General features: G+C 35.2%; 2 protein-coding genes across 2 annotated transcripts in view; one reads left to right on the plus strand and one right to left on the minus strand.

Moving 5' to 3' along the window:
• The window catches only part of IPMK (inositol polyphosphate multikinase), a gene marked incomplete at its 5' end in the record, with an annotated part of 37,871 nt that extends 13,905 nt beyond the window's left edge, over window positions 1–23,966 (plus strand). The window contains 4 exons of the mRNA XM_082673628.1: window positions 1,328–1,424; window positions 9,249–9,421; window positions 21,324–21,405; window positions 22,644–23,966. Coding sequence (XP_082529754.1) covers window positions 1,328–1,424; window positions 9,249–9,421; window positions 21,324–21,405; window positions 22,644–23,266 — 975 coding nt within the window. The 3' untranslated portion in view covers window positions 23,267–23,966. The remainder of the gene's footprint in view (window positions 1–1,327; window positions 1,425–9,248; window positions 9,422–21,323; window positions 21,406–22,643) is intronic.
• On the minus strand, window positions 18,016–18,329 carry LOC309834599 (small ribosomal subunit protein eS27-like; the record flags this gene model as incomplete). The annotated part of the gene is made up of 1 exon (XM_082673561.1): window positions 18,016–18,329. One exon carries the CDS (start codon window positions 18,327–18,329, stop codon window positions 18,078–18,080), a length of 252 nt encoding a protein of 83 aa, XP_082529687.1. The 3' UTR covers window positions 18,016–18,077.
• Window positions 23,967–24,256: the final 290 nt, after the last annotated feature.

Below are 24,256 nucleotides of genomic sequence, written 5' to 3' on the forward strand. Positions count from 1 at the left end.
TGTCGTTAGGTCATCATGAACACTCTGTGCCCTCACTCTCATTGTGCCAGGAACAGAGGGATGATAAGGTACACCCTGCTCTTAATTACCTTGGCCCATAAGTGACTAATATCACTTATGCTCATATTTCAATAGGGGAACCTGGGAAATACAATGTATCATGTGGATATTTGGTGAGTTTCTGCCATACTTGAGTTTATTCTGTAGAATTATGTTGTATGTAACTACTTGACATAAATGTGGTGTGACACGTAGAATTCTGATACTGAGATTTCATGAGCATTTTACATGAGTAAACTTAAGTGGTTTTGGATAATTAGGTAGACCGTATTTGACAAGAGTTAATGGGATAAGATGTCTTACAAGTTGTTTTTAAAACAAAAATATTTTCTCTCTTTTTCTAGGAAAAAAGTTAAGAATCTAGTTCCAGGATATCTGGATATTTCTAGTCTTTTCTAGAATTATTACTGGTTATAAATCAAAGAATTAAATGAGCAATAATAGTTAGACTTGGGCTTCCCTGGTGGCGCAGTGGTTGAGAGTCTGCCTGCCAATGCAGGGGGACACGGGTTCGTGCCCTGGTCTGGGAAGATCCCACATGCCACGGAGTGGTTGGGCCCGTGAGCCATGGCCGCTGAGCCTACGCATCCGCAGCCTTTGCTCTGCAGCGGGAGAGGCCACAACAGTGAGAGGCCCGCGTACTGCAAAAAAACACACAAAAAAACACAAAATAATAGTTAGACTTGCATTGAGTTAAACGGTATTTTTTTTTGAGGTAAAATCACAATTTCCTTACAGATATAAAACAAATACATGGTAAAGATTTTGCTAAACTCATCATTTAATGAGGGAACTAGGCAGATTTAAAACTGGTTCAAAAGAGAAGTCAAAGAAGCACAAATTTATATGGCTTAAAGGGAAGGTGGAATGAGTGTACATAAGAACACTGTAAACTCTCCCCTTTCAGCGGGGTTGGAGGGAAGTCATTTGACCCTCCTCTAGGCCAGAAATTATTTTCATGTCTGTGGGCAAGAATTCTTTTGCATTCGCTAAGAATTATCTATAACTTACTTTGTTGTAAAATAGTTCAAGGACAGTGAAAGGCTAGAATTACATAACCAAGAAGAATGTGCTCTAAACAGTACATGGTTTTTCACTGAAGACACATAATAATCTTTTTTTTTCCCCAGATTTACTTCCAGTTAAAACTCATACCAGATAAATTATGATTCAACAGTAGTGTGTTATTTGAGAAATGTGTGGGGCAATTATAAATAAAGCATTATAAGAAACTAACATGCAAATATTATATTTCTGTTTGTTTCAGGTTTATGCTGCTGATTGTACTGATGGTGTTCTTTTAGAGCTACGAAAATATTTGCCAAAATACTACGGTATCTGGTCACCTCCCACTGCACCAAATGGTAATCTTTTCTTTAAAATCCATCTTTTAGTCTTAATTCAAGAGAGTTGCTTTTTAAAAGGCTTAAATAAGATTAAGCCTAGTATATAAAAACAATATATCCATTTTTCTTACTACTTTTTCTCTTCATGAAAGAAAACTTATTAGTATTTTTGCTGTTCATAACCAGTTTCTTAGATAGCATAAACAAATTAATAACCAATCTCTTATAATTGAATGAAAATATATATACTAGTATTTAATACTGTATTAATTTACAGATATTCTTTTTTCCGAACTTTTTCTTTTTTTTAATAAATTTATTTATTTATTTATTTTATTTATTTTTGGCTGCATTGGGTCTTTGTTGCTGCACGCGGGCTTCCTCTAGTTGCGGCGAGCAGGGGCTACTCTTTGTTGCAGTGCACGGGTTTCTCATTGCGGTGGCTTCTGTTGTTGCGGAGCACTGGCTCTAGGTGCACGGGCTTCATTAGTTGTGGCACGCAGGCTCAGTAGTTGTGGCTCGTGGGCTCTAGAGGGCAGGGTCAGTAGTCGTGGTGCACGGGCTTAGTTGCTCTGTGGCATGTGGGATCTTCCCGTACCAGGGCTCGAACCCGTGTCCCCTGCATTGGCAGGCGGATTCTTAACGGCTGCGCCACCAGGGAAGCCCCTTCTGAACATATTGAGCACTTTCTTTTCCCATTTTGAAAAAAGAAAATCAAGAAAAATATTTTCTTTGTGTACCTTCCTCCCTACTGTCTGTATCACTCCTTCATCCCCCACCTGCATGCTTTAAATAGCAGTCTTTTAAAAAATACTGGTAAGTTTAATAGTTAGAGGACAAAATGATCTATGTAAGGGCATAGCATTTCTTTCTTAATATTAGTTAATACTTGAAGCAGTATTTGCCACATCAAGGCCTTTGACAGCAGACAGAATTCAGTTAAACTGGTAGTGTGACTGCTAACGATTGAAGAAGATTCATGAATGAGGGAAGAGTTTCAAACTTGACTTAGTTTAAGAATAACCCATAGGCTTGTTAAAATGCAAATTAATAGGCTCAATTCCCAGACATTTTGATTATGCAGATCTGTGTTGGAGTTTAGTGATACGCTTGTTAAATAAAAGCTTCAAGTTTTTTTTGATATAGATAGTGCTTGAACCACATTTTGAGAACAGGAAGAGAAGGGGGCTCCTTTTCTCCTCTGAACAGTTTCAGCTTGTTCTTTTCCTCGGTTCTTTGTCTCCCTTTTACTCATTCACTACTTTTGCGAAGTTTCATTAATAGGGAATCATGGTATCTCCCTGTGAGTATCCTCAGATAATAGTAAATCAGTGGTTCCCCAGGGTATTTAGGATTCTTCTGTATTTCAGTTGTATGGGGGGGCGGTGAGCTTTGCTTTGCTCTCCTTCCCTCTTCTCCTCTCCCCTCCTCTCCCCGCCCCTCTCCCCTTCTTTCCCTTTCCTTTCCTTTTCTTTTTTCTTTTCTCCCTCCCTGCCTCTTTCTTTCCCCTTCCCTTCCTTTCCCTTATCTAATCTAGCCTCGGGATAGTTAAATGCTCAGTTTAAAAAATTATTTAGAAGGGGTAGAGGGAATTCCCTAGCTGTCCAGTGGTTAGGATTCCCCGCTTCCACTGTAGGAGGCATGGGTTCAATCTCTGGTTGGGGAGCTAAGATACGACATGCTGTGCAGTGCAGCCAAACCAAAAAATAAAAAAAATAAAAAATAAGGGGTAGAATAACTGAGCATACAGCATCATTATTTTGAAAAGTAGAGTATACTGAAAGAATCTGGGTAAGAGAGGAAATATTTTAATTGAAAGTAACATTTTATAGTTTAGGATTACTGGCACATGATTTAAAAATCAAAGACTTACTAGCAATCAACAGCCTTTTTGGTCTTCAATACCAAATAATCTTGAGGGACATCTCTGCTAATGTATTGTAGAGCGGTAACTTTGAATTCAGAAGACTTGGCTTTTACATTGGTTATTTCCAAATTTTGTGAACTTTGCTAACTCATTAACCTTTTGAGCTCCACTTTTCTTCTATAAATGGAAAATAATATCGCATAGAGTTGTGAAGATCACGTTATGTGAGAATGCTTTGTAAACTCTAATACTCTTATTTTAATATAAATGGAGATATTGGTGCTACTGAGATGAAAAGATGAGGTGAGGAAAATGAGAAAAGAGAGGAGAAAATGTCAATAGAAGTATACATATTTAGAGTAGTCCTGTAATACCACCAATTGTCTCAGGGAATTTCCTATGCCTTTCCAATTAAAAAAAATATTTTAATTAATTAATTAATTAATTTTTTGCGGTACGCGGGCCTCTCACTGCTGTGGCCTCTCCCGTTGTGGAGCACAGGCTCCAGACGCACAGGCTCAGCGGCCATGGCTCACGGGCCCAGCCACTCCGCGGCATGTGGGATTCTCCCGGACCGGGGCACGAACCCGTATCCTCTGCATTGGCAGGCGGACTCTCAACCACTGCGCCACCAGGGAAGCCCATTTTAATTTATTTTAAAAAATAAAAACAAACAATTTTTTTTGGCTGCGCCTCGTGTCTTGGGGGAGTTCCCCGACCAGAGATTGAACTGGGCCATAGCAGTGAAAGCGCCGAGTTCTAACCACTGGACCACCAGGGAACTCCCTTCCTTTCCAATTTTTTTTCTTTTTTTTAAATTTAGTTACTTTTAGCTGCATTGGGTCTTCATTGCTGTGAGCAGTCTTTCTCTAGTTGCGGCGAGTGGGGGCTACTCTTTGTTGTGGCGCACGGGCTTCTCATTGTGGGGGCTTCTCTTGTTGCAGAGCATGGGCTCTAGGTGTGCAGGCTTCAGTAATTGTGGCTTGAGGGCTCTAGAGCGCAGGCTCAGTAGTTGTGGCGTACAGGCTTAGTTGCTCCGCGGCCTGTAGGATCTTCCCAGCTCAGGGCTCGAACCCATGTAGGGTTCCCTACATTGGCAGGTGAATTCTTAACCACTGCACCACCAGGGAAGTCCCGTTTCCAGTGTTTTAGCTATGGAAGGAGTTAGATAAAACTGTTGCACCATACAGATTGTTCAGCTTTGATTTTGCTAGAGAGTTCATGGACTCATCTTTCTGTTTTTATCATTTTGATTGTAAATGAAATAAATATAAGATAGGAAACTCTTTGACATCTTTAGCCCACGGGATCATGAAAACAAATATTTTCTTAAATTTTAGTAGAAAACTGGTTTGTATTACTGAACTTTACATAGTATTAAGTTAATGACATAATTTATTTCTTGACTTTTTTTTTCCTCTTTTTATTTGAGCATCTTTTCTTATGTGCTCAGGGTAGAGTTTTATACAGCTTTGTATAATTCTTATAATCCAAAGTTGTAAGATGTAGAAAGTACTGCCAGTTTGCTCAGCAAATTATTGTCACTTAAGAGAAGCATAAGGATGTGCTGACCAATAGGGTTTTTTTTCTTTTAAATTTTTTATGGCAGTTTTATTGAGATATAATTTATGTACCATAAAACTCACCCATTTAAAGTATACAATTCAGTAGTTTTTTGTTATAGAGTTATATAGTCATCACCATTAGCAAACCTTAGAACATGACCAGTGGGTTTTATTTTTGTTTTTTAAGGTAAAACATTTGTTAGTAATTACATTTGAAGATTTGGAGCTATTTATACGTATTAAATCTCATTTTACTTGTGTGTAAGTACATAGATGCCTAGTACATGTACTATCAAAAGCCTTTTATTGATAGTTATTTGGAGGAATGGAAAAGTGTATCTTCAAGTAGGTTTGAGCCAATTGAGAGTTCCGAAATGTAATCTCCAGTCTCATTGATTGGTAGGTTTCTGGATCTAGCTACTAGTCAAGTTTCAGGAAGCATGGACTGAAATTAGCTGTTCCCTTTATCCCACATTTGGAGGCTCAAGGTCTCTTCTATTTATAATTCCTTTTACTTTCAGCTTCCGTTACTCTTAGAAATAGCTGAAGATTGATGTGAAAAACAGAAATTTGGCTTCATAGATGGGCAGGGATTCACCACCAGGCCTTTTCTCCTTTTTGGGGGGTTCAGAAATGAAGATGGTAGCCAGTACCTAGATATGGTGGGGAAGAATGTGATGAAACTTGGAACCCATATTCTAATGATTTATACAATCAATAATATTCATTAAGGGGATCTGAATAAGTCTTTCTTGAACTCTCTAAATGTCTTCACCCTTGTCTTTCCTTTAAAAGAACTGGTTATCTCATCTTGACTGTTTAGTTTTTTGTAGGTCTTTCAGTTTTTCCACAGTATTTCAGATATTTTTATTTTTTTCTCCTTTGATACTGGGGAATATTCTGCCTTTTTTTTTCTTAAGAGTGTCGGACTATATTCCATCAGTAGAATTTTTTTATGCTTAATGTATTAGAAAACAACATAAGTATTTAATTTATATTAATATTTAAGATAGTTATATTTAATCGTATATATTTAAATAGAAAATATATTTAAAATAGAAAAGCTTTTGCATTCATAGTAACCTTGTGTAATCTGATACATACTATCATCAACAGCATGAAATATATAAATATTTTGAGCATGTTAACTATGCCATTGGTATAGCCACTGAGAAGTCTTACTTAATAGTCTGCTTATAACAGCATGAAGTGGCGTATTTTAGAATACCTGGTAGTTATCTTCATGATTTTTACCTCAAAAAATTAAGGAACTATGGAAATTCTATATATATTTTCCATAAATTAATATGTAAATAACAGATATATCCCTTATGGCCACAGCCTGTTAAACTAAACTACTTCTAGTCAGTGTGACCTCTTGTAATGAGATCCATGTATTTATGAAAAATAGATGTCCTATTATTTATTATACAAATACCAAGACTAAGCTTAATAGAATATCTTTTAGCTCCGAGGTTCACAAATGCCAGTCCTTAGACCTCTGACAGACTGGCTTCATCAGAATCTGTTGTCCTAAATAGAGCTTTTAAGAATTTAAAAAAGTATATGTAGTTATTTTGCTATCTTTATGATTTATACACACATGCATATATATGTGTATATATGAAAAAATCAGCTCTCTTCATGTTTTAATATTCAAAAATCTGTCTTTACTTACAAGTTACATCATATCAAATAGTCATAATTATTTTCCAAACATCATATTAATATAGTTTAATTTATTTCTTTGACCTTGGTTACAATGAACCTAAACTATTCCAGATAGAACATTATCTTATTCTTAGTCCATCAGATTTGGGCCACGGAGTTTTAGAACATATTTTTTGCATACCTAAAGATTGAAAAATATTGTTCCACTATACCCAGAAGGGCTTAGCTGAAAAAGTGTCCTTTGTTATCCAGTCTGTAGCATTGCCTTATAAATGAGCCTCCCCTGTTGTAAAATGCCTTTGGTCATTTAAGCTATTAAGTCTTGAGATTGACCTACTTTGAGTTGAACTGTCTTCTACTGAAATAATTTGCTAATAGCATTTTTTCAGAGGGAATTAGTATTCAGATTAATTTCTAGTGATAATAACCTGTAAAAAAAAAATCAGCTTAGATCTCAGTGCTCAGATCATGCCTCATTTTCCTATTTACCTATTTTATTCAAAAGCAGTTGTGACAAGCTGCTAGATATATAACATCATATTCTGTTTTTAAAACTCTGCATCTCTAAAGCAAGTTTTGATTTTTTTTTTTTAATAACTTACAGGGAAAGAGAAACGAAAATCTCAAAATCTTTTCACTTAAAAAAAATCAAGGCCAGAGAACTAAAAGAATACACTAAACCAACTCTCAGTAGGCCTTAATTTAATGATTATTAACTTAACGCTAATAATCAATAATTTAGCAGTTATTTGGTAATTCCAATCATATAAAACATATCAAGAACCTGAAAGTAAGATAGTGACAAACATTTGCCTAGTCAAAATAAATGTCAAATAAAATCGATGATACTTAAGCCTGTTTACTGAAGGAATGGCTCAATTTATTACAGGATCAGAAAGGCCAAACCCAAAGTTCCCCTGGGCAGTAAGAATGAGAAGGGCAAACATTGATTCTTTCAGCAAACATTTATTGTATTCCCACTATAAAGAAAGTTTGCATTTGTATTTTTCTCCTTCGCAAGAGAAGGAAAAAATAGGGATTTTATATGCAGTTTGCAAAGTCTCTACTCTAGCTTCTGACGTTTCTATCTTATTACAACAAACAGGTTATTTTTTGTTTTTAATCACTACCAAATTGGCAAGTAGAAAATAATAACCCTACGCTGAACTATAGATGCTGTGATAGCTAGGTTTACACACTATCTTTATACTCCCATACATAGTCTCACCTCAGTAAGGCTTTTAGGGTTTCTTGAGTTATGGAAATTAATGATGATAAATTTGTGAATGCTAATGATTTGCTATATTAGGATCTAATTAGTCTTTTCTGATACTTGAAATATAAGCCTAGTTACTGAAATTTTTATATAACTTTAGGGAGAGGATGGATTGGTTTCCTTCTGTTTTGCTCAAGGTAGCTGAAATTGGGAAGAGAGAATCTGAAGGGGCCTGTCCTGCGCTACCTCCTTTCTCTTCTTCTCATCCCCTCCTGTGGTTATCTTTTAAAGCACAGAAATGGGTGGGTTCCAGTTTCTTGATCAGCATATTCCTACTTGTCTCATTACCTTCACTGTCGGCAGGTTCATGTGTGTGTCCAGACCTTTTACTTTCTCTTATCCTGTTGAAGATGTCCATTTGTTAGAAACTTTCTTAAAATGTGACATGCTCCTTCTTGTTTCTGCCAGTGCTGGTCTCTTAGGCTGCAGTTCCTTTTTTGTCACTTGACTTCACCTAGTTCTACAAGGTTATAATCCTCCCACTCGCCATTTTCCTTTCACTAAGAGATAAAATTTTTAAAAATAAATTTATTTACTTAAATTTTATTTACTTTAAAAAAGTAAAACCTTGTTACTTTGATAAAAAGAAAATATAATCTCTTCTGTCTTTGAGGAAAAGTTTTTACGAGAAGGGCTTCGTATTACATTTGTAACTGAAAATTACGATCTCATTCAGAACTTTATTTGGGAAGACTCATTCACCCAGGAAGTGGGGGAAGAATTTCTTTCCTTACTTCTGTCCCTCAGTGCACCTGGACTCTTATTCAAGCTAAAACTATAAGGTCAGCTACCGTGTGTGATAACTGGGATGTTTATTTTTTTACTCGAATCTCCATTTATAATAGTTTTCTGAGGGAAGATGTATACAGGATGCCAAAGTTATTTACAAATGAACTTTTGAGGATTTCTTGTGTTCTAAAAAGCAGGATATTTGTTTTTCCTTTGGGACTAGTAAGACTAGAACGTATATTTGGCAGTGACCATCATTTGGATTGATTTACCTTTCTTAACCTATACCTGTTGTGTCCTCTGTGGAAAGGATTTATTCCTATTACTAATTTTAAATGAAGACTTAAAATTATTAAAATATTGATATCTGCTGAGGCATATATGATATAAACTATATTCAAAAGGAGAATGTATTCTGGGACAGCTTTAAAATAATCTCATTGCCTTTTTAATGTCCTTGGAAGCCTTATATCTAATTCATAGCTTTTGTTTATGGTTGAATATTATTTATTCCATCTCCTGCAAGAGTTTCTCTGGGACATTTATACCTGTTATAAATTTGTTGGTCAGTCTTTTTTTTTTTTTTCCTCTCTCTTTTCAGGTGGAGTAATAATAATTGTTGACTCTGGACTTGTTTTAACTTTTTTCTCAGTTTTAAGATTTCCTCATTTTTGTTTTTCCTTGAGTAGTAATATATTTTCCTATTACTAATTAGAGTTTTTCTTTAATAACAGATTTATACCTAAAACTGGAAGATGTGACCCATAAATTTAATAAGCCCTGTATAATGGATGTAAAGATAGGGCGGAAAAGCTATGATCCTTTTGCTTCATCTGAGAAGATTCAGCAACAGGTCAGCAAGTACCCATTAATGGAAGAGATTGGGTTCTTGGTGCTTGGCATGAGGGTAAGAGTGATTTTTAGTGTAATATACACGTTTCTTGTTACATGTTCTTCCCTTGAAAATTATAGATGTCACATATATTTTGGTATTAGGTTATCCATAACTCCCCAGTGTGGGGCAGAGATTTTTACCTCTTCTGTTCACTGGTATGTGGGCAGTGTCAGGAATTATTCTGATATACAGAACATGATTAATAAGTAAATGAATAGCTTAACCTCAAGGCTCTGACTCTGATAATTTTGTATTAAAGAAGTCTTAAGTTTAGGTGCAAAATAAGTAACACGATAAGTGAATGTGATATTATTTATGATTTTCCCATGAGAAAAGTGCTAAGTTTATATATTCAGTAATTTTTCTGTATATTTAAAACAGAAAAGTGAAATTAAACATTAGCTTATTGTTTCAGACTGTGATTTAAAGCTGTTATTTTCTTTGCTCATGTTTCTCTGGATTGGCAATTTGAGTTGGGCTGAGGTGGTCAGTTCTTCTGATCTCATCCAGGTTCCCTCTTGTGGCTGCACTCATCTGATGGCTCAGCTGGGGCTTGGTGGTCTAAATAACCTCACTCTTATGTCTACAAGTTGATACTAACTGTTGGCTGAGCCTTTTCCCATGAGGTTCCTCATCTTCCAGAAGGCTAAGTGGAGCTTCTTCATGTGCTACATTCCAGGAAGGCAAGAGTGAGAGCTACAAGAGCTGTTAAAATCTAGGTTAGGAAATCACTTTCTGTCATTTCTATGGAGTTTTATAGGTCAAAGTACATCATAGGTCCAGTCCATATTGATAGGGAGAAGAAGACCCCACTTCTGATGGTGGGAATAGGGAAGTCAAAATACAAATGGCAGTGTGCACAAGGATGTTGAGGCCATCTTCACAAACAATATGCCACAGTTAAGAATGTGGAATAAAATCCTCTAAATAAATGGTATGCCTAGATGTCTGGAGGTAAAATTTGTATATATGATAAATTATTGCTTCTATAAAAACATAATGGGTCATTTTGAAATTCATCATGGAAGATGATATACAGTCTTCCTTTTGAGTTTTAAACAGGAGAGTTAATAGGAAGCATTATAAATGAATTGTTACTGTGATAGTTAAAACAGCACAGTTGAATTTGGTAGTCTGTAAATAAAACCAAAGAAATTATTGACACAGTTATTTCATTTTAGAAAACTCTAATTAAATGTGGGTATATAGTAAAGGGGAAAAGGGTAGTGGAATAATGGTAAAACAAACATGGAATAAACATCTCAAAGGAATCTGACTGGGTAGTTATTTAAACCTTTACTGTTTTCAAATCTCTCACCCTCCCTGCTTTCCTTCTCTTTTAGCAGATAACTTTGCCTTCTGCTTCAGAAAAAATAAGCCATCACACAGGATTTCCTTTAATTTCCTGCTAACAAATGTACATACCTAACCTGCAAGTGCTTTCATTTCCTCCTTATTCCTTCCTGTTACGTTGAAGAATTTTCCATCTTCCTAAGGACAGCCCTTCCCTATGTCCTCTGGATCTCATTGTCTCCCACCTCTTCAGGAGCCTAATACTGTTGATTCTCTCTTGTCCTTTTTATATCTTCAACTTCTGTCTTCCTTTACTCTTTTTTCCTTTTGTTTTAAATATGTTCAAATCACTCTCAAAAAAAAAATCAAAACCCATCTTTATCCTGTTCTGCTCTCCAGCAATGGATTTAAATTGTTTGGCCTTTGCACCCAAACTAGTTACATTTGTTTCTCTTGCCTTACTTCCCACTCAGTATTCTTCAATCCATTCCAGTCTGGCTTCGGCTTCATCATGCCACTAGATTGGCGTCTCATGAAGTTCCCTAATGACGTCTCCATGTCACTAAATCCAAATGGCATTTTTCATTACTCACCTTACTTCACTTTGAAAAGCAGCCTTCAACACTGACTAGGTCCTCCTTGAAACATTCCTTTTTGTGTCCATAACACTACACCCTCTCTTGTTTTTTTCCTAAGACCACTTTGCAGTTTTCTTTGCCAGCTCATTTCTTTCTGTTTGTTCTTTAAATATTGAGGGATTCCGCTTAGTTCCATTTTACTGCCTCCCTCTCTTTTTTATTTCTTCCTAGGTAGCGTCCTTTGTTCTCATTGGTTCAGTTTCACTTACACTGATAACTCCCAAACATATATTTTCAGCTTCTGGTTTTTCTTTGATCTCCTAATCTATATAGCTAACAGCCTATTAGACATTTTACTTGGATAACTTAAAGACATCTAGGACTAATATGTAAAAAACTGACATAGATCTGTCTTGCAAAATAACAGCCACAACAGTAGCAGCAAACCTGTTATTCTCTGTCTCAGTAAATGGCATCACCATACGTCCAGTTTTACGAGTGAGAAACCTCACAGTACCATCACCTCTCAGAGCCATCCATCGATCCTGTTGATGTTAATTCCCAAGCATCTGAGTCCCATTGTCAAAATTATTCCTCTCTAGACTAGTATCTTTACTGAACTCTCAATGTCAGTTTTGCTCTCTTCCAGTCTGTTCTCCAAACATTGTAAAATGTATATCTAATTGTGACATTCTCCAGCTTAAAAACTCTTCAGTGGATTTCCATTGACTTTAAGATATGATTTTGCTCTCCCGTGTTGTGTTATTTCCCCAGACAAATGAGGTTCCTCTGTTTATATTTTTTAATAACATTTTTATTGAGATATAATTTATATACCATTCAATTCACTCATTTAAGGTATACAATTGATTGGTTTTAGTATATTCATAGAGTTGGGCAGCCATCATATTCAATTGTAGAACGTTTTTATCACCCCAAAAGAAATGCCGTACCTATTAGCAGTCACTCCTCATTTCCTTCCAACTTCCAACCCCCCTAGCCATAGACAATTCTAATCTACTTTCTGACTCTATAGCTTTGCCTCTTCTGGACGTTTCATATAAATGGAATCATGTAATACAATAGGTGGTCTTTTGTGACTGGCTTCTTTCAATAATGTTTTCAGAGTTTGTCTATGTTAGCATAAATCAGTATTTTATTCCTTTTTATTGTTGTATGGGTATACCACATTTTGTTTATCCATTTGTTCGTTGGTCAACTTTGGGTTGTTTCCACTTTGGGACTATTATTAATAATGCTATCATGAACATTCATATACAAGTCGTTATGTTTTTATTTGGGGGGGTAGTTCCTGAATTTGAAATTGGTGGGTGCTATGATTAAGTTTAACTTTTTCAGAAACTGCCAAAGTGTTTTTCCAAAGTTCCTGCACCATTTTACATTTCTACCAGTGATATATAGGAGTTCCAGTTTCTCCACATCCTCACCCAAAACCCAAACCTTGTTATTGTCTCTCTCTCTCTCTTTTTCTTTTTTTAACTATAAGCCATCCTAGTGGATGTGAAGTGGTATCTCATTGTGGTTTTTTTTTTTTTTTTTTTCCTGCGGTACGCGGCCTCTCACCGCTGTGGCCTCCCCCGCCGCGGAGCACAGGCTCCGGACGCGCAGGCCCAGCGGCCATGGCCCACAGGCCCAGCCGCCCCGCGGCACGTGGGATCCTCCCGGACCGGGGCACGAACCCGCGTCCCCCGCACCGGCAGGCGGACCCCCAACCACTGCGCCACCAGGGAAGCCCTCATTGTGGTTTTTATTTGCATTTCCCTAATGGCTCATGGTATTGAGCCTCATTTCATGTGCTGTTGACCATGTGTATATCTTCTTTGGAGAAATGTCTATTCCAATCCTTTGCCCATTTTTAATTTGGGTTTTTTCTGTGGATTGTTTATCCACTTTCTTTATAATGGCTTTGGAGTACAAAAGTTTTAAATTTTGAAGTCTAATTTTTTTTTTTTTGTCTTTTGTTACTTGTGCTTTTGGTGTCATAGTTAAGAAACCATTGCCTAAACTAAAGTCATGAAGATTTACTCCTATTTTTCTTCTATAGTTTTAACTCTTACATTGAGATGTGTGTACATTTTAAGGTAGTTTTTTGAGTGTGGTTTGAGGAAGGGGTCAAACTTCTTCTTTTGCATATGGATATTCAGTTGTCCTAGCACCATTTATTGAAAAGACCATTCTTTCCCCCACTGGATGCTTTTGACACCCTTGTTGAAAATAAACTGACCATAAATGTAAGAGTTTATTTCTGGACTCTCAGTTCTCTTTTGTTGATCCATATTGTCTATCTTTATGCCAGAACCACACTGTCTTTTTTTCCCCAGCTTTATTGAGGTATAATTGACATAAAGATATTTAAAGTAAACATTGTGGTGATTTGATATGCATACACATTATGAAAGGATTCACTCATCTAATTAATTAACATATCCATCACCTCACATATTTATCTTTTATTTGTGTGTGTGAGAACATTTAAGTTCTACCCTCTTAGCAAATTTCAGTTATGCAATACAGTGTTATCAATTTAGTCACCATGTTTTACATTAGATCCTCAGACTTTATTCATCTTATAACTGAGTGATGAATACCAACCTCTTCCTATTTCCCCCACCTCCTCCCAGACCTTAGTAACCACTTTCTACTCTCTCTATAAGTTTGGTTTGTTTTTTTGGATTCCATGTATAAGTGATGCTGTGCAGTATTTGTCTTTCTCTATCTGGCTTATTTCACTTAGCGTAATGCCCTTAAGGTCCATCTATGTTGTTGCAAATGGCAGATTGCCTTCTTTTTCATGACTGAATAGTATTACATTGTTTATTTACAGGCGTACCTTGGAGGTATTGTGGGTTCAGCTCCAGACCACTGCAATAAAGCAGATATCACAATAAAACAAGTCACAAGAATTTTTTGGTTTCCCAATGCATATAAAAGTTATGTTTACACTATACTGTAATCTGTTAAGTATGCAATAGCATTATGTCTAAACAAACAATGGGCATACCTTAATTTAAAAATACTTTATTGCTAAAAAAGTGCCAAAACAATTATAATGGTAACATCAAAATTCACTGATCACATAACATAACAATATAATAATAATGAAAAAGTTTGAAATATTGCGAGAATTACCAGATGTGACACAGAGACATGAACTGAGCAAATGCTGTTGGAAAAATGGTGCTGATAGACTTGTTCAATGGAGGCTTGCCATAAACCTTCAATTTGTGAAAAACACAGTATCTGAAGTGCAGTAAAACGAGGTATGTGTGTACACACCACGTCTTTATCCATTCATTCATTGATGTACACTTAGGTTGTTTCCATATCTTGGCTATTGTGAATAATGCTGCAATGAACAGGGAGTGCATATAGCACCATGATATCCTATTTTCTTTTTCTTGGGTGTATACCCAGAAGTAGAATTGCTGGATCATAATGGTAGTTCTATTTTTAAGTTTTTGAGGAGCTTTCATACTGTTTTCCATAGTGGCTGCACCAGTTTACATTCCTACCAATAGTACTCAAGTGTTGCCTTTTCTCTATATTCTCACCAACACTTGTTATTTGTTGTCTTTTTGATGATAACCATTCTAACAGGTGTGAAGTGTATCTTGTGATTTTGATTTGCATTTCCCTGATGATTAGTGATGTTGAGCACCTTCTGATGTTCCTGTTGGCCATTTGAATGTTGTCTTTGGCAAAATACCTATTCAGTTCCTCTGTCCATTTTTGAATCAAAAAATTGTCCCATCAAATTGTCTGACTTCTTTATATATTTGGAATATTAACGCCTTATCAGATATATGATTTGCAGTTATTTTCTCAGAACCACACTGTCTTTTTTTTTTTTTTAATTGGCTGTGCCGTGCAGCTTGCGGGATCTTAGTTCCCTGACCAGGTGTTGAACCCAGGCCCACGACAGTGAAAGCACTTAGTCCTAACCACTGGACCGCCAAGGAACTCCCAAGAATTACACTGTCTTGATTAGTGTAGCTTTGGAGTAAGTTTTGAAACCAGGAATTGTTAGACTTCCAACTTTGTTCTTCTTTTCCAAGATTGTTTTGGCTGTTCTGGGTCCCTTCAACTTCCACGCGAATTTTAGAATCAACTCGTCATTTCTGCAAAGAAGTGTCAGCTGGGATTTTGGTGTAAGGAATAGTTTTGGATCTGTAGGTCAATTTGGGTTCCCCTATTTGTTTTCATGGCTTCCTTTATATAGTAGTTAGCAGTTTATAATTACATATTGTTTACTTATCTGAGAAAGGATATGATTGAAGTGTGAAATAATAAATGAGAATGTGAATATAAATTTAATTATGTTATTCTAGAATGTTAAAATTGGGAGACATACCTTGAATTTAGTAGTAGTTATGTTAGGATTTTTTTCAAATAGTCATTTCTTTAGTAGGTGGTAAATTCTTTAAACTTTTTAATCACAGTGGGTTTGTAGACTAATAATAAAGATAGACTTGAATAATTTTAGAATGAATGTTCCAAATTTAAAAAATTCTCCTTCAAGACAGTCCTGCCTTTAAATTAAAAAAAAAAAAAAACCAAACCAAAAACAACCCTTAATATAACTGAATAGACTGAAATTTATCAAATATATCAGTTTTAACATACTTTTCTGTTATGTTTAACCAGTAGTAGGAAGAGGTTTGGTGGGTAGAAGAACATGCCAGTTTAGGAATTCCTTATTTTTAAATGACTGTCAGCAATTATACTGTTATTTCCTTGATCCCAAGATGGTGTAGATGATAAGACTCACTTTGATTTAATAACAAGATTTATTAAGATATGTGTAAGAAAAGAGATAGAAACTGAATAGGAACTATAAGAACAAGGGAGTCACAAAAAGAGGAGTATAGAGTGCCTTTGGAAAAGGTGGTATTTTGAACTGGCAATGGGGAAAATAATAGGTAGAAAACCAAGAAGCAGAGCATATTGTGAAATAGGAGTTTATGTAAGGTGACTAGAGCATACTATATGTAGGAAGGTGGGGTGTATTTTAGCTTAGAGTATCAAACTGAGAGAAGTTAATATATCAGCAGCTTGCTTTGGGACTTCCTGGCTTTTTGACATAGCATCCTTTTGGGTTAACTATTTGAATGGTTGTTTAATTTTCCAGTTTTGTATTGACTCGGAAAACACATGCTATATAACTGTAGGGGTTTATTATATTTATTAACCACAGGTAATTGAAATACAGTTTGTAGAAATTTACCTGAAAGTTCTTTAAAACTTGTGATTCAAGATTTTAGATGATTTAATTTTGGATGTTCCAGTATATTTTTGGCAATAACTTAAATTTTTGACAAAGAAATATTTGCACTTAAGAGAGAAGTCACGTTTCTTAATCACTGATTCCTAATTACTGGGGGAAAAGATTCTTCTCTTTTTATCTTTAGTTATCACATTGTCTAAAAATCGGACTCTTTTTTTGTATACCTTTTTTTCCTCTATAATAGTGGATAACAGTAACCCTTCAAATTCCTTTTTTCCATTAATAGGATTTGAGTTAATAGGAAATGTGTTTTGCTAAAGATATTTGAATTGGTTTGCTCCTGACATGAGTTCCTGTAAAATAAGCAACTTATATGATCCAGGAAGTGCTGGAGCCTTTTTTTGCTTGTTATTCTGTCCTACTCATGTCTTCCAGCTTACCATTCCGTTAAAAATATTTTCAAGGTGGTACTGTAACTTTTTTTTTTTTTTTTGAGGTACGCGGGCCTCTCACTGCTGTGGCCTCTCCCGTTGTGGAGCACAGGCCCCGGACGCGCAGGCCCAGTGGTCATGGCTCACGGGCCCAGCCGCTCCGCGGCAGGTGGGATCTTCCCAGACCGGGGCACGAACCCGCGTCGCAGGCAGACTCTCAACCACTGCGCCACCAGGGAAGCCCTGTAACTTTTGATTTACAGATATCTTTGTGATTGACCAAGACTGGACTGGTAGAGAGAAGAAATTCTCAGACCTCTTTATATTCTAGCTTTAACTAGTAAAGTAGAAGTAAATAGAGATGCCTGAAATTAATACAGCATTGTAAATCAACTATACTTCAATAAAAAAATAAATGAATAAATAAAAATAAGTAAATAAAGGAAGAGAGAATATCAATAAAGGAGTCCCACTGAAACTGATTAGCTTTAGTCTATTTGTGAAATTTAGATTTTTCATATGTGAAATCTAACTTAGCTTAGAAAATACATCCCTGAATAGTAGAATGGTGACAATTTTGAGAATCCTCTTTTTTGGTACATTTCCTAGTTTTTAGTTTACATGACCGGGTATTTGAAAATTCTTCTCACTTGTTTTTTGTGTCTATTTAATATATTTCCTCAGATTATTAATTTCTCAATTTCATCCTTTTTTATTGCAACATAAATGATATATAACATTGTCTTTGAGTTGTACAACATATTGATTTGTTACATTTGTATATTGCCATATGATTGCCACATAGCATTAGTTAATACCTCTGTCACTTTGAAAATCCTCTTTTACACATATTTCTGTGCATAGAGAACATGAGTATATTTTTTTAAACACATTTTGGTTATGATTAACTGTTCTTATAAAAATAGTTTTTCTTGTAGTCAAATGTAATTTTGGTATTTATGAAATGCTTTCTTCTATTCATAGTAACACTTTGTTCAAGATAAATTATCTTTCTTTAATAGGCTGTAAGTGGGTGTAAGAACATGGTTCTAATTTAACTTTTTTTTATCTAAAATGTGTTTATTGGGATGGTTTCCCATTCATCTTGATTCCAGGGGCTTTTAGTGCTGCTTCCATCTGAAAGAGCACCCTTCTGTAAGCCTTGCTTTTCCTCCTGTAGGCTGGCAGAGGATGGTAGAGCAGCCAACACACAAAACTACTGTTTGTGCATGGCTAAAGACGGTGGTGATTTTATAGCATCCTGGGCATTTCACATCCATGAAATAGGAATTGGGGCTCTGCATCAGGCACTTCTTGTGTTTCCTCTTCTCCTCTTCTGGAGAGGGATGAAGGAGATCCTTTGCTAGAGGCATGTTCTCGTGGGGAGGTCGTCACTGTCGGAAAGCTAATTTAACTTTTTGAATAAAGTGAAGCATTTGAGATAGATGGTAATTAGCCATATCAGACTGAAAGTTATAAAATATCAGTTTCTAAAGCAGTGTATTCTTTTTCTTCTTTTTTTAAATATTTATTTATTTATTTGGCTTTGCCGGGTCTGAGTTGTGGCACACATGGGATCTTTAGTTGTGGCATGTGGGATCTAATTCCCTGACCAGGGATCAAATTCGGGTCGCCTGCATGGGAGTACGTGGACCAGCAGGGAAGTCCCTAAAGCAACGTATTCTTAATGCTTCTTAAAAATATTTAATTAAAATTTGATGAGCTACATTGTTATATGGCTCAAACTCCAAAAAGTATAGAAATATATACAGTGAGAAGTCACTTTGCACACAGGATACTATATTATAGTGATTTTTTTCTCCAGTGTATCCTTCCAGAAGTATTTTAAACATATACAAGTAAATGCTGCATATATGTATTCCTTTATTGCAAAACCTACCTACTTTGAACACTGTTCTGTATCTTGCCTTTTTTTTTTTGTTTAACATATCATGAAGATTTTTCCATAGTGGCACAGTATTATAGTTTAACCATTTTACTTTGATGGATCCTTTGACTTGTTTCCAGTCTTTTGCTCTTACAAGTAATGTTACAAATGACTAACCGGAGATCTACCTCATTCCACCAGTGTGCTAGGGTATTTATGGGATAAGCTCCTAGAGGGGAATTGCTGAGCTTGTATGCGTTTATAATTGTGGTAGATATTGGCAGTCTGCCTGATATCTAGAGCAGTGGTTTTGAACCAGGGGCAGTTTTATTCCCCAGGGAGTCATTTGGCAGTGTCTGGAGGCATTTTTGGTTGCCACAGTTTTGGGGTAGGCTGTGTTCCTGGTATGTTTAAGAGCTGTTTGATTTCAGTGAACTCTTCAGATATGTTGTTCATTTTCCCATAAGAGTAAACATGCCCTTTGTTCATCATATAAATTTCAAATACCTTTTCTCTGTTTGTCTTTCAATTTCTGAATGGCAAAAACACTATGAACATTTTAAAAAACATATTGTATGTGGTAGAAATTTTTGAGTTTTAGTTGGAAATGCCTTCCCTAGTTATTAGTTATTCAAGGATTCTTCTATCTTGGGGTGGGGAGGCATTTTATTTTGCTCATTTTGATCTTTGATGTATTTGGAATTTATCCTGATATAAGTTATAAATACAACCTATTTTTTCCAGATCACTAGTTAATCATACTAACACCATTTAATAATAATCCATCTTTTTCTACTGGTTTAAAATACCATTATCACATACAAGCTTCTCATGTTTTTGACTTTAAAGTATGTTTTAATGGAATTACTATCCCAAAGAGATATCTGCACTCCTATGTTCATTGCAGCAATATTCACGATAGCCAAGATATGGAAACAACCTAAGTGTTTGTCTACAGATAAATGGATAAAGAAGATGTGCCTCTTTAAACAATGGAATATCATTCAGCCATGAGAAAGAAGGAAATATGGATGAAACCAGAGGGCATTGTGCTAAATGCAATAAGCCAGCCAAAGAAAGACAGATACTGTGTGGTAGCACTTATACGTGGAGTCAAAAAAAGAAACCCAAAAGACAAAGCTGATCTCATAGAAACAGAATAGAATGGGGGTTTCCAGGGATTTAGGGAAGGGGGAAATGGGGAGATGTAGGTCAGAGGGTACAAACTTTCAGTTATAAGATGAATAAGTTCTGAGGAACTAATGTATAGCATGGTGACTATAGTTAATATGATATTGTATACTTGAAATTGGCTGAGAGTAGGTTTTAAGCATTCTCACTGCATACATACACTGCATACATACACTAAAAATGAGTTAACTGTATGAGATGATGCATGTGTTTATTTTCTTGATCTTAGTAATCATTCCACAATGTATATGTATACCAAATAATCACATTGTATACTTTAAGTATATACAATTATACTTGTAATTTATTCCTCAATAAAGTTGGAAAAAGTATAAATAAAATGTTTTAATATCTAGTAGGATGGCAAGGTTAGTCCCTCCTTACTGATCTTATTTGGATTTTCCTTAGCAATTCTTGATTTTCTATATGAACTTTAAAATTAGCTTATATGATTAAAATAATTGTTGGTGTTTTATTATAATCTGATTTTACTTCTAGATTAATTATATCTTTTATGATGTTGAATCTTCCTTTCTGAGAACATGGGTATGTGTTTATGTGTATATCTTAGGGGTGTTTTAAAGATGTCTTTATATAGATCTTAGGCTTTTTTAGTTTATTCCTATGTTTTATTTCTTTTTTATTTGATTTGTAAGTAGGGTCTTTCATTACATTTCTAGCCAGTTGTTTGTATATATGAAAGCTTATTTTCTGTTTACTAATTTGTACTGTCACCATTTCAAGTTTTTATTGTTTTTGTTAGTTTTTAAATTGATTTTCCAATATACAACCATTATCTACAAAGAGTAATATTTTTGTTGCCGCCTTTTCAAATTATTATGCCTCTTATTTCTTTCTCTTATCTATTTGCATTTGCTAGAAACTCCAGAACAATATTAGGTAATAATGATGATAAAACACATTGTGGTAAAGTACTTTTTGTGGAAGTTTCTTGTATTTTAGGACAGATGCTTCCTTATTTCTACTTTAAACTTGAGGCTAACTTTTGGTGGATTGAGATGGATAATTCTTTTCATATTGGAAGTACTCATCTGTCTTTTTAAAGAGTTTTCATTGATAGTGGATGTAAATTTGCTAAATGCCTTTTCAGCATGATAAGACAATATGATTTTTTTTTTTCATCTTAACTCCATTAGAATGAATTATATGGGTAGATCTTCCCATCTTTAACCATCCTTGCATTGCTGGGATTCCGTCCACTGCTCCTCACTCCCAGCCCTGGGTCAAGGAGTATTAGTGTTTAATATTCAGTGCTTTTTTCTGACAGGTTTATCATGTTCATTCTGATAGCTATGAGACACAAAACCAGCACTATGGAAGAAGCTTAACAAAAGAAACTCTAAAGGATGGTAAGGATTGAAAAACCATACTTTACTGCTTTTATTACTACACAGTTATCAAAATAATTCTAAAGTGATTTCAGTTTTAATTCTCCTTTGGTATAATGATTCAGTTCACAATAAAGTCTTAACATATATGCTTCTAAAATATTTATGGCCAAGATATTATAAAAGCAGTGATAGCACAGATTTCCAGAAATAATATTCTTTTAAAGTTTATTATTAGCTCTATCCAAGATGGGGCAGAACTTAAGAGTGATGTAAATAGTTTGAAGAATTTTTATTTTATGTATACAAAATAATCATCTATAGTGTGCCCTTAACAATTAGTATTTGCCTTGGTATACTTAACCAATAGCAAGCTAATATTCAGATTGGCTGTTGTTTTTGGCCATGCTGTACAGATTGTGGGATCTTATTTCCCTGACCAGGAATCAAACCCATGTCCCCTGCAGTGGAAGCATGGAGCCCTAACCACTGGATTGCCAGGGAAATCCCCAGATTGGCTCTTTATTAAAATATTTCTCAGGCTAATATGACTATTTTTTAGCAGTTTCTGTCCCGAAGTAGGGGAACAGCAAAATTTAATTACATGTATCCATAAATTCCCCAATATGATAAAATATGCATAAATAATTTTATAAGAGGCCTAATCTGATAGGTTAAAACATGTAAACGTCTCAATTTTGAATAACATACTCAACTTGGAGTAGTACTAGTCCCCAAAGTGAGCTCAGCTTTTGTGAAAAGACTGATTTAATAAATATTTTCGAGAACATAAATTAAGTACAGTTATGGTTTGGTATTTTGGTAACGGGCTGTTGACATCATTAAAAATGGTTATGATTTGACTCAAGGTTCTAGATTAGTTCTTGAATGTGATTCTAACAAATATGTAATCTTACTGTAAAATTCCTCATAGCAAATGAAGCAAATCTTGGAATCCTGTTCCTTAAGAGAATGTATAGAGAGAGCACTAAACTAGCAGTCTACCTGTAGTAAATTTTTTGTCTAAATAAGGTATTTCATGTTACATATGTGTCATTTATATGTTTTCTAGCAAGAACATCTTCACCAGAAATTAAGTTGAGTTCCAAGACTTTGTGTTTGACTAGAATTCTTATCTGTTCACTTAATTGCAGGGGCTGATGGGAGAAAATTAAAGAATTGTATCTAAGATGAGATTACTTCCCAAGTGATAGTTATTTCATAATTTCAATATAATGCTAGTATTTTCCTTTTTATAGGAGTCTCCCGTTTTTTTCATAATGGATTCTGCTTAAGAAAAGATGCTATTGCTGCCAGTATTCAGAAGATTGAGAATATTCTGCAGTGGTTTAAAAGCCAGAAGCAGCTTAACTTTTATGCAAGTTCATTACTGTTTGTTTATGAAGGTTCATCTCAGCCAACTACTGCAAAATTGAATGACAGAACTTTAGCAGAAAAGTTTTTGTCCAAAGGACAGCTCTCAGACACAGATGTACTAGAGTACAATAATAACTTTCATGTGTTAAGTTCCACAGCGAATGGAAAAATAGAGGCTTCAGTGGGCAAAAGCTTGTCCAAAATGTATGCTCGCCACAGAAAAATGTATTCAAAAAAGCATCACAGTCAGACTTCGTTGAAAGTTGAAAATATAGAGCAAGACAATGGGTGGAAAAGCATGTCACAGGAACATTTAAACGGAAACGTACTTTCCCAACTGGAAAAAGTCTTCTACCATCTTCCCACTGGTTGTCAAGAGATTGCGGAAGTAGAAGTGCGAATGATAGACTTTGCTCATGTGTTCCCTAGCAACACAGTAGATGAGGGATATGTTTATGGGCTAAAGCATTTGATTACTGTACTGCAGAGTATTTTAGACAATTGAATCCTTTGCTGCAATCTTTTAAAGGGGTGGGGCAATCATAATGAAGAGCAGCAGTTAATAACTCTGCACTTGTAATGCTGTGTAAAAAATTTGTATTGTGAGTCTACATTTTATTTGTCTTTATACTTTTGGTAGAAGGGTTAACTTTTTTATAATCTTACTCAGGAAAACTAATTATTTGTTCTTTAGAAAACTATAAAGAATAAAGAAACTTAGGAATGTTAAGCAGGGAATGTGGTGGTACGTGGCTTAAACATCTATTTGGCTTAAGCAAAATGCAAACCATTATTCAGTCATTACAAGTTTAGTTAGCTTTCTGTAGCCAATTTATTGTGAAATCTCTGTCCACCCATCCTTAACAATGAGCCATATCTAAACTCATTACATTATTAGAACACTTTCAAAAATCTAGAAAGCACAGGTTGATATCCTTAGTATTGCTATGTATGAAGTTATTAAAACTGGAGAAAATTCTACAGAAATAAGTACTGTTTCGGTTTTATATTAAAAGTTCAGACCAGCATATCAAAAGGTGCTTCTTAGAAGTAAAATGGTTTAGAATCATTGTATTCCAAAAGCAGATTTTCACTTTAATTTCCATTTATATACATATTTCAAAATACTTCTTGAAAAAGATCATTGAAATGGACAACAACAACAACAAAAGTCTTGACATTAAGGGCACTAATAATTAGTCTTGCCAAGGTTAGGGAAGAGAGAAGTTATTTGCAAGGAACAAAATGTTTTTCTTTTAAAATCTTTATGGGAAAATTGGAATTTTACTACATTGTGACAAGTATTATAAACCATATAATACCTTTTACTGCAGCTTCAAAAAGGTGGATGATTGAAACTCTTCTTCTTATTTCTCCTTTAAATAACTTTTGAGAGTTTTTTTCTTTTACAATTCATGTATTTATATGTCCCCATTTAGTTAAGCAGTGGTATGAATATATGTTGCTAAAAAGTGTTTCTCAGAATTCTAATAAG

The sequence above is a fragment of the Grampus griseus genome (assembly GCF_964374135.1).
Source record: "Grampus griseus genome assembly, chromosome: 16".
Lineage (NCBI taxonomy): Eukaryota > Metazoa > Chordata > Mammalia > Artiodactyla > Delphinidae > Grampus > Grampus griseus.